Raw genomic sequence first — 11,702 nt, 5'->3', positions numbered from 1 at the left:
TAGCAAGTTGATTTTCGCAATTGTTTTTAAGTAAAGTTAATGCATCTAAAAATGACTGTAAATTTTCGGAGTTACCATCGAATTGACTTGGAACTAATTTACTAGCCAAACTAAAAAATTCTACGGTGCTTGTCGACATTTTTGATATTTCAACGATACTTTTTAAACGTTCTAGCAGTGTTTGTCTGGAATTAAAATTTAGTTTTTCAGTTTCTTTTATATAGGGCGCTGCTGCTGCCAATAATTCCTCTGGGCTCTGACTCTCTTTTAAAACTTGAGTTTTAAAGTTGCTTAACTCTTTTTCGATTAAACCAATCTGTACAAGTAATTTATTTACTCTGTCTAAATTTCCGCGTCTCTCGGTAGATTCTTTATTGATATTACTTGAAAAGCTTTTTGCAGTTTCGTAAATTTTCTTAACTTCTGTTAATCCTTTACTAGTCATTTATCAAAAATAATAAAATTGATCCAAATACTGCAGTTTAAAGATAGTAACTACAGAATAGTCATATAGACAATAATACCTATAATAAAATTTTTAAATGCCTGAATTGAAATCAACTTAAAAGTTTCATTATAAAACCCAGTTTAATAAACTATTTACTACGACTAATTATTGCTTACTTTTCTTTTGCACAGTTACACATAAGAACTTAACACTGAAGACACTTGAGTTTGTTGAGTTTGTGCACAATAAACAGCACATCACTATCACTGTACATACGCGCTGTCGCGCACACGCTTTCCGGAACAGCTCTTACGTTTACTTACTCAGCATTACGTTTCTCTTATAGATGCTAAAGAGACTGCTGCCATGTCGCGGCGGATCTGCTTCTTCATATTTTTCTTGACAGCCCGAATAATTCTCCACAATAAGAGCATTGCCAACATTGCGAAAATAAGATACAGAATCACTTTGACGTCTTTAGTGATGTTGTACTCAGCTTCTTGTACTATAAAATTGGAGTTAACTACGCCATTTTCCGTTACTTCTTGCTTGGTATCTTTTGACTTGGTTTGCCCCATCTTAGCTCACATTTATACCACGCTCAGCTCCTAAGCAGATTTGTCGGCATCGGATACATTACGAAACACAACCAATGGCACTACACTTTTCTTTTAACTTTTACTTTTTACTATTTAATCAGAAGTCCACGAAAAATTAGCAGGATCGCCATGTAAAGGTAGTAAATGATACTCGGCAAGTTCCCTGTATTCAATATATATTTGCTGAATAAATCGCTTATATTTATCGTACTCTATTATGCCTACTCATACAATATAATATAGGTTGCTGTGTATACATAAAATACTTATAATAGCGAACCGATTGATGCAATACGATTAATAAGAATACTTAGCTATGCATGTCAATGAACTGTTACAACTTCAACTAACTATGTTACACCCTTAACTGACCATGTTGTAAACATAGCTTGTGGATTAGTAAATTTACAAGATCCTTTAATAAAAGGATAATCATTAGTTTTGTTACACATTACTGTGATATTACCTAAATTTATATAAACATGTGTCTTGTTGTAGTGGATAGCACTGTGTCTTTTGTACACGTAATGTTATATTTGATAGATTATGTAGTTTTTATGCTAAATAAATATTATTAATTTTTTTCTTTTTCTAGTTATTCAAATAGAATAATTTAATTTTCAAAAATGATTTTTTTATTTGCAGCAAGGAAGTGGTTCTAATGTTTCCAGGTTAGCCAATTTACTACTACAATATAATTTTATTTTGTATTATTAAACTAACAACCCCAAACCCTTTAATAGCTTTAATAAAAAAGAAAACAAAATTAAGATCTCTACAAATGTATTTACAAAAATATCAGAAAGAGAAAAATCAGAAATACATACATACTCTAAAGTCAACAAAACTAACCAGCTAATGTTTTTTAAAACTACTAAGTAAAAAGGGAAATACATTCTCTTTCCAAAATGCTTCTGCTGCTTCTATTAAATTTTCAGTGAATTCTTGATCGTAGTCCACATACAACAAACTCACTTTTCCATTAGTTTCAAAAAATGGGTCTGCAACACAAAAGATACCCTTTTGTTTTCCAAAAAGGTGCATTTGCAACTGTATTTGTGCTTTACATTTATTCACAATTTCTCCATTCTTAATGTACAAACACACTGTTTTTTCTTTTGAAGGACACTTTATTTCCAACACATATTGTTCAGAGATTCCATCTGTTGATGCCCCTAGAAGTGGATGTCCTGGTGATATTAGCAAGCCTGTTGCTTTAAAGTTGATGTTTGTCAGTTTCTCAACTGTCTGCAAAACTTTCTTTTCCAATAGTTTTCCTCTTTTCATAGCATTGGTCTCTTTAATTTTAATTCCACCAGTTACAGATTCTATAAGTGAACCAGGGGCTGTTTTGCATTTCGCAAATTCATAGATTTTTGATGCAGTAACTCGAGCATATCTTAAGTCATGCCACAACTTTGAATCTGACTGCTCAGTTGTCATTATGCAGGCTTTTTGACATACATCAATTGACATTTGTGTACTTGCAAAGTTGCAAAATGCATCTGCATCATTATTACCACTTTTCTGTAAAAAAAGTACCACCAATTTATGGATACTAAGTTGCTTTTCAGTTGGTTCTTCTGAGTAGTGTTTGAGCAGCTGCATTTGAGATCCTGTTTCCTTAGCCTTCTGAATAACTGAAGACAAGAACTCATCAGGATTTGATTTTGGATTTACTTTTCCAGCTGAGGCACCAAAATCATCAAGTGTGATGAATTTAATGCTTGATCCAACAGAGGTTGGAATGTTGATTTTTTCCAGTAACATTTTACTTCTGTTGGTGATGGTTCTTCACTTCGTCTGTGCAGCCACATTAGGAAAGCAATCATATGTTTACAGCCTCCTAATAAACAAAATTAAATTATAAATAAATACTTGATAAAACATTAAGTAAAAATACCGGAAGATGCAGCACAGTCATGACAATCACAGCTAATAACTGTTTCTGCTTGCTCATCCAGAGTGATGGTTTGACTGTAAGATTTCCCTCTTACTTTGTGCTCTGGACATATTTTTCCTTTGACTGTACATATGTTAGCTTCCCGCTTTATTTGCACATACCCTATCGCAGAATCACCATAATTTTGCCTCCCAGCACTAAAACCAATATTGTTATTATTATGTTATTTTACAAAGTGCACCTTTCTACACATAACTGAATTATTTATTTTATTGTATTATTACCTTTCAGCTTTAACCCCACGAATTTCAGCACAGTGAAAAACATCACTTTCTGCAAAAAAATTAGCCACCATAACAGCATCCACTGTAGGTAGATTCCGTGAATCGGCTTTCACAAACCCTAACTCGGTCATGTTTAAAAAAAAATTAAAACAGTTGAACTCAACAGCACTAAACTCTTTCAAATTCAAAACAAAACCAAATTACCAAACACGAGACACAAACCGCAAAACGGCAAGGGCATGTCAAATGTCAGTACTCATTACTGTCAAAAAAATAGTATAATTTTATGTTGCAACGTTGTCGGATTGTCTTCTAATTCTTAATAATTTGTGTTTTTCATAGAATTGTAATATTTACGAGTTTTTCAATTTATGGTAAATAGTTTTATTTCTCTTTTGTACTAAAGGAAAAGACGTAGTTTTATAACTGACATCTCAGATATAAAAACCTCATAATATACCCACCCACACATACTTGTTTGAGTTTCTGTTAACTGCATTTTCTAATAAATATGGCAACATAGCTCAAACCTGAAATTATTTTGAAATTGTACTAACTGTATGCGGTGTGAATAGGCAACGTTTTACGGGTCTGTTACGTCAGGCCCATCATAATTGATTTTGCGCGGGAATAAAGTATGAAAATTTGTAGGATTTTCATTTCAAGATATCTTCACTATAACATAAAAAAGAAAATTAATATTTTGGGGTGGGGTTATTTTAATGACGTACTACTCCCTAAAATAAAAAATGTCTATAAATATTTTCTGTGCAAGAACCCTATTAGCGGGGTCCTTATGGTCCCCACTTTTGTGAACAAGTGTCGCCCGGAGTTGCTTCCACTCCGGAAGGATGACACGCCTGCCCAATAGGGCGTTGAATAGTATGGCAAGCTCGATGTTATTGAGCGCCTTAACATCAGCTACCCGGATCCCGTCGAGACCCGGGGCTGAGTTTTGCCAACCGCGCCTAGCGGCCCTGACATGTTCGACCGTAATAGGCCTTATGGGTGCTTCTTGTGCACCTCCGACGCCGACTTCCCTGTCGTCGGCCACCGACGGGGTTTCAAAAATCCCCCCGAACAGACTCTCGACGCCCTCGACCGAGGGTGTCTCTGGGTCGCTATCAAGCGACACTCCCTGAAGGAGAGTGTCTACTAGCCCCGCTGGGTCACGTCGGAATAGGTCCTGAGCCTTCTTGTAATTGGACGCGCGGTCATCACGTCCGCTGACCGTAGGAGCGTTGCGGTTTGGCCGTCCTCGGCCCATGGTCTTTGGGCTTGACAAGGGGACGGAGCCAGCTGCTGATGGCAGCTTGGAGTTCGGCTACCGTCCCGCTGATCGCCAAAGTAGCAATCTGCCTGAGGGGCATGGAAACGCCGTCGACCACTTCCACGAGTTCCCGAAGACACTGCTCGAACCCGTCGGGTAACAAAGCAGCAGTCTCCGTTCGCTCGCTTCCATGGCCGACGGCGGAGGCGGTTAACACTGAGGAGGGCTCGCTCACAGGCGTCAGGGATCCCACTTCAACTATTTCCAAGGAGGGCAAGCGTCGCGCGGCACGACGCTTTGTTGGACCATGACTCTCTCCCATTCATCTTTTCTCTCCCCTTCAACCTGTCAACCCTAACACATTCTTCCCTAACATGTTTGGCAGTTTCCCTGCCCCCCCCACAAACACAATGATCGTCCTCCCTTTTCAAACCAAACCTTTTTAGGTTACCATGTCCTGTCAACAACTGACTGCCCTTGAAGGACAATGGCAACCTATCGTGCCCTACCTCCCTACAAAACTCATATAATTCCCTCCCTTTTTCCGAACCGTCCCACTCCAATTGCCAATTACCAATTACCCAGTCTTTTTCTCTACGCCTAATCCCCTTCCTATCCCCTTCCTATCCCATAACTTAATATTACCTAGGTCCTGCTTCTCAGCTGCCACCCTGGCACCCCTAGCAACCCTATCTGCCCTTATGATACCTTTACTTTCCCGTTGAATCCATTCAAGCGCCACTGTCTTCCCACCCATCCTACAGCTCCCCACCCTATTCCTAATCTGTTCCACCAATTTATGGATACTATCCTTTCCAAGGAATTCTACCGCCAGCCTAGAATCAGTAAGGATGAGGAAACATCCTTCATTTTCCTTCTCCACCCATGCAATTGCCTCCTTAATTGCCAATAGCTCCGCCTCCAAACTGTTCCTCTCTATCTCGTCCCACTTCTGTGCAATGATCACCTCTTCTCCGACTACACCTATTCCAGTACCCCATTCACCCACTGACGCATCTACCCAAACCTTCTTCCACCCTTCATATTCCCTGTCCCCCTTGTGCCAAAGTTCCCAACCCGGAAAAGGCCTATCACATTCACTCGCCGCATTCATAATCTTTTCATCCTTCCTTTCCACTCTGAACTTCCACACACATTCCGCCAACAAATGCCAAGGCGGCATCCCCGTTATAACCCTCAACGTTTCTGTTGCCACTGTCCTATAACATCTTGCAGCAGCCAAAAGAAATTTTCTCTGAGCCGCCGCAAGATGCTTGATTACCCTAGAATCCCTCGCCCTTCCTCCCCAAACCTCTGCCCCATACAGAGCTGCTGGCTGTACCACCCTCTCCGCTACCATCTTGATCTTTTCCTTGTCTATCTTTCAGTTATTCCTACATAGACCAGCTAATTTAATCGAAGCCTCCCCCAACTTACCCCGTGCTATTGACACATGCTCGATGAAGAGAGACTTCTTGTCCCATCGGATACCCAACACCTCCACCCATTCCATGCATTCAACCCGCCATTCTCCCATTTTAACGACAGGAGGCCTAATCTTATTCTTTACCTCCACAAACATTGCTTTCGTCTTCCCCTGGTTGTACCCCATCCTGGTTTTATCCTCCCATGAGCAACATCTCCTCCACGCCTCCTGCCATTTCCTCTCAATCTCCTTCACTGACACACCAGCCACCAAAAGCACCTGGTCATCAGCAAAGGCCTGTCCATAAACTTCTCCTCTATCATCAGCCATACTAATGTTCCGCAGCCACTTATTCATACACACTAACCACAAGGTCGGGCCCAAGCTCGATCCCTGTGGACAGCCCCTTACAATGTCCTTCGTGACCCTTCCACTCTTCACCTTTCTCCCATTCAAAAAATCCCAAACACACTCCCTCATTGTGGCCGGAACTCCGTCCACTTGCATCCTCTCATCCACATATGGAGGCCACGCCATATTGAAGGCATTCTTCAAATCAAGCGTGACCACCAACACATGCCACCCTTTTCCTTTAAACTCCGCCATTTTCTCCATAATACTCTTCCATGCCCCAACCGTGTCTCTCCCTGACCTAAACCCAAATTGTCTTTCATTGAATAACCCCATTCTCTCATACCAATTTACCATTCGCCTATTCAACAATTTGTCTAGTATCTTTCCAAATGTAGGAAGCAGGCTGATCGGCCTTACCCCACCACTACTCTTGGGCAGCCATCTGACCCTTGCCTCCTTCCATACACTCGGAAAGACACCCAACCTTAAACACGCTCCATACAAACTAACCAAATCACCCTTCCATACATCCCATACATGCTTAACGCACTCATTGGGTATCCGATCGTCTCCACAAGCCTTCCTCCTCTTCAGGCTACTGATTACCCCTTCAATTTCCTGTTCTAGGAAAACCTTATCATATACCCCACATCCAGCAACTTTCCCAATCCCTGAATTTCTGTTTGCCTCATATTTTACTCTAGATTGTTCTTCTTCATCCGTAGGTACCGGATGATACTCGTCGAGCAGCGCAAGGTCCCAGTCATCACCCTCGTCCAATTCACGTCCGTCTCTCGTCATTAGTCGCTTTTCACCCCTCCTAACTCCCCATTTATTAATTGTCTCCCAAACCCTATCCCACCCTTCCTCTGTTGTGATTTCTTCTAAGTCTTTTAGTCTTGCTTCCGCTTTTTTACGTCTTATTAACTTCTTATATTTAAACTTTTCTTCATAGTACCTAAACTTTGTCAGTCGTGAGTCGATTCCTAGTCTGTTGTTGTATTGAAACTCTCGCCTAAACCCATTCACTCTCCTCTTTACTTCCATCAATTCGTTATCCCACCAATCATTCAATTCTCTTGCAGATACTTTCACTCTCCTGATTAACCTGCAGGCTTCGCTGCATTTAGTCTGCGCCCTAACCGCTTCCAATTCTACCTGTTCTTTACTGTCCATAGTCCCCCAGTCATGTCCCTCCAGTAACCCCTTAAAATTATCCCAGTCTGTCCGCCCGAAATCATATTCCCACTTGTCCGTTGTCCTACTGTCCAGTAATCCTTTGACCGCGTAGGTGATGTACTTATGGTCACTGAGAGTCTCAATATCTTCCACTCTCCAATCAACAATTTCAACTCCCCTAGTCCATGTCACATCCACCCAACTACGCCCATTCACGCTTTCAAAAGTAGGTCCCTGCCCCGAATCATTCGCCAACTCCCACCCAAACATTATTGCCAGCTCCAACAACTCCTCGCCCCTGGGGTCGGTAATTATACCTCCCCAAGCCTCATGCTTGGCGTTGAAGTCGCCAGCAACAATGGTGGGTCCCTTATGCCTCCCCCACTCAGCCATTCTACCTTTCACTCGTTCATTCGTCCTTCCACCCGGTTCATCATACACGGCCACCACTACCATGACCTTTCCTCCCAACTTAACGTTTACCTTAACCACATTCTCATCCGTCTCACTAGAAATTTCCCACCCCTTAACGCCTTCTCTCACCCACACCTCGGCCTTACCGTTAGCCTTTCCAAACTTCTTAAAACCCATCCATTCAGTTTCACGCACATATGGCTCAGATACCATAACTACATCCACCCCTCTCTCAGTCACGTATTGTCTCATTACGTCCGTAGCGTCTCTCCCCCGTCCCAAGTTTACTTGTAAAAATTTTGTCCCCATTTAATAGCTTGTTATGCCCCTGCGCTGCTCCACCTTTCTCCTGTACACCGGGCACCTCTTGTCTATCGCCATATGCCTCCTTTCCCCAATAGCCACCCCAGCCCTTTTACAGTTTGCGCAGTCCCACTCAACATCCTTCTCACATTCACGCCCCTCATGCTCACTTCCACATCTGTAACAACACTTCGCTTCCTTACAACGACCGCCCGTATGACCGTACCTACTGCACCTGAAACAGACTCCAATCTCGGTGCTTTCCTCCACATAGATCACCCGCATGTCTAGGTAGATCCTTTCAGCCTTAACCATCTTCCTGAATGTTTCTCCTCTCATTTCCAAAATTATGTTTTCCTTGAACTTATTAAGGCACGGCTTCCTATACACCACTCTCATGCCTTCCTTCCAAAAAACACTCTCTCTCTCCTCAAACAGTTCCGGATTCTCATCAAGAACCGCCTGAATAATTTCCTCATCCTTATAACCTTTCTCTACTCCTGATAACTTTAACTTTGGTAGAATTCCACCCGTATTTCCCAACATTATCCCATCAACACCCTCCATAAACACCCTAACCTTTTCATAGTCCTCTAATTTTTCAAACACTATTAAAACCTTTCCCTCTTCTACCTCCTTAATAGTTCGAATTGCCCTAACTCCCAAATTCTTAATAATATCCTTTATTTCCCTTACCCATTCCAACCCCTTCTTTCCCTCTTTCTTGACCCTCAATTCATGTCCTTGCGTCGGAACTACTCGAGGTGGGGTTTTCCATCCCGGCCTTTCTTTGGCCAACCTAGCCCTCCCCAACTTAGCTACGTCCGCGAAAGTTTTCTTCTTTTTGGCAACCGTTTCCCACTCCGACTCACTCTCAGTACCCGTTTGCAACTGTTTACTAACTTTCCTATCCAAACTCCTATCCTCTACCCCAACTAGCTCTTTATTGTTCCCATTTCGACCTTCTTTAACCAACTCTCTACTTCCACGCCCCACTTTCACTCCCTCACTTTCCACTGCTCTTTTTTTATCAAACCCCTCATACTCACTCTGCCAATCCTTTCTACAGTCTTTTGCCTCAATCCTTTGCAGTGCCTCCCTCATTTTCCCTAGTTCCTTTGTAATTTCTATTTCCCTCTGTAACCTACCTATCTCATGTATAAACCTATTCCTCTCTTGCTCTTGGTAATGCTTTAACCATGCAAAATTTTCCTCTAATTTCACAAAGTCAAGAACTTTCTCCCTGTACTTGGTTTCCAGTTCCGTATGCCTTGCCATAATGACATGCATCACCCTATTCACCTCCGCCATATCCCCAGTGTTAAACCTCATTTTTCCCCCTTTTACCGCCGACGTGCGTTCTATTACTATTCCCACCAATTCATTAAAACTAATCCTAACTTCCTTATCACTAACATTTCCCACCACTTCTACAACACTATCTTTCTTTCCCCCTATCTCACAATCTCCCTCCTCCTCCGAAAAATCCTCTTCTATAGCCCTGTCTATCCGCCCCTTAAACTGCTCATCCCTCTGCCTCTGTAACTCAACCAATGATTTGTTGAGCTCCATTTCTGCCTCCGCCTTCTTCTTTCTTAACGCCTCAATCTTCACCTCCATGCTACTGCGTGCTGCCTCCATCTTTTCCTCACTCATTTTGTTATTTTGTTAGGTGATACCACCAGTTTACCGGTAACAAACCGGTAAATGAAAAATAAATTTGAAAACTATCTACCCTTGTCGTTATTAGTCACTTGGCCCTTTTTCCCGAAAAAACTACTCCTGTTTCCCGGTTTTCCACGAGGAAATCACCTTCTTCCCCCGTAATCCCGAAAAATCAGGTTTTTTCAGAAACCCCGTATAACCGTCACTTTTACCGTCGATAACTGTCAATAACGGTCTGTAACAATTTCTTGTTAATCCTTTGCTGTTTTCCGCCAATTTTTCTGAGCAGGTTTACACCCCCCTGACACACCCGCACACCAAATATTTTAGGGCTCCTTTAACGGGAACACCCTGAATTCTTATGGGTAAAAACACTCACCCCTTTCAAAACTATATCCACTCAAATCTCGGGCTTCCCTTAACCAAATCGGACCAAAATTGAGCACCACCTCGGCAACCACTATGTGTGTCCGCCCACCAAATATCTTCGTAATCGTACTAGAATGTCCGCTCTTATTTCGATTTTTATCGGAGCTATCACAAAACACGTCAAGACTACTACTAGTGGGTAGGGACAGTCAAGTCAGTCCTGTTTTAATTAGACAGTCGGATTCCCCCGGTCCGTGCCAGTTCTGAGCTGATCGTTAAATAGCGGCCGAAGAGGACACCGACAAACCGAAATTCATCGGGCCTCGCAGCAAAGCGGTTCCGCAGGAGGCCAAGGTGCGGGACCGAGCTGGGATCAGGCCGAAACCGTCACCTCGCCCAGGCCCGGCTCGTTAACCAGTTCCTGCTTCCTCGCCAAGCCCGACACGCCCCGATCCTCAGAGCCAATCCTTATCCCGAAGTTACGGATCCAATTTGCCCTCGGATCCCTTACCTACATTATTCTATCGACTAGAGGCTCTTCACCTTGGAGACCTGCTGCGGATATGGGTACGAACTGGCGCGACGCCTCCACGTGGCCCTCTCCCGGATTTTCAAGGTCCGAGGGGAAGATCCGGACACCGCGGCAACTGCGGTGCTCTTCGCGTTCCAAACCATATCTCCCTGCTAGAGGATTCCATGGAACTCGAACGCTCATGCAGAAAAGAAAACTCTTCCCGGATCTCCCGACGGCGTCTCCGGGTCCTTTTGGGTTACCCCGACGAACTCTCTTGCGAGGGCCCGACTTTTTGACGGTTCCGCTGCCAGGTTCCGGAATAGGAACCGGATTCCCGTTCGCCCGATGGGTGTGAGCACGTATATGCGATAATCTTTAGCATCGCCTACTTGAATTTTTTATTAGTGGCAACAGCGCCGTGTTTTCTGACCACACGTTGGCAACAAGCAGCCAACGCCCGATGCGCCAGCGCCATCACCTGTTACGGCGGTCCGCCGCAGTTGTCTATGAAGCCCCAAGTCGGTGGTATCGTTTACCACGGTTTATTGGCATTTTTTCGTAGACACCCCAGCCCTCCACCGTTATTAATACGTTTATTTCATTAATATACCGTTCAAGGTGGAGCTGGGAATTTTCATTTATCAGTAACAATTCGTTTTCATTTAATACAGTCCACTCAATTAACATTAGGGCCAGTAAAGCCCGAACACAAATAATTATTTCTATTATTCCTCCAATTATGGTTTCTGTTCCCGTTGAAGTTCTGGGATTGCCACGAATTATTTCGTGTTAATTGTCGTCCCTTGTAGTATGAATTTATTGGGTTTCCTGGACCACTCTGTGGTCTATAATTATTGATTCTAGGGATATAATTGTTTCTTTCTTGATTTTGATTTGGAAAATTTCTGTTATAAAACGTTCGTGGCCTATTGTCATTCCAGTTCCTCTGGCGGTTTGGTACATTAACATTCTAC

The 11,702-nt window shown here is 42.7% G+C and overlaps 1 protein-coding gene across 1 annotated transcript; it reads right to left on the bottom strand.

Moving 5' to 3' along the window:
* Window positions 1-2,802: 2,802 nt before the first annotated feature.
* On the bottom strand, window positions 2,803-3,933 carry LOC145731565 (uncharacterized). The gene is made up of 2 exons (XM_081983403.1): window positions 3,235-3,933; window positions 2,803-3,147 (listed from the first exon to the last, which is right to left on the bottom strand). The coding sequence occupies exons 1-2, from the start codon at window positions 3,363-3,365 to the stop codon at window positions 2,937-2,939; spliced, it is 342 nt and encodes a 113-aa protein (XP_081839529.1). The 5' UTR covers window positions 3,366-3,933; the 3' UTR covers window positions 2,803-2,936.
* Window positions 3,934-11,702: the final 7,769 nt, after the last annotated feature.

The sequence above is a fragment of the Ips typographus genome, linkage group LG7, assembly GCF_016097725.1.
Source record: "Ips typographus isolate SLU linkage group LG7, UJ_Ityp_2.0, whole genome shotgun sequence".
NCBI lineage: Eukaryota > Metazoa > Arthropoda > Insecta > Coleoptera > Curculionidae > Ips > Ips typographus.
The sequence above is the reverse complement of the archived record's forward strand: the minus strand, read 5'-3'. Positions and strand labels throughout refer to the sequence as shown.

What these genes read in the sequence shown, in the direction of transcription:
- LOC145731565 (XM_081983403.1), bottom strand. Translation starts at nt 3,365, where the DNA reads ATGACCGAGTTAGGGTTTGTGAAAGCCGATTCACGGAATCTACCTACA. An exon ending in CGTGGGGTTAAAGCTGAAAG is followed by an intron (nt 3,148 to 3,234) that starts GTAATAATACAA and finishes TATTGGTTTTAG; the next exon opens with TGCTGGGAGGCAAAATTATG.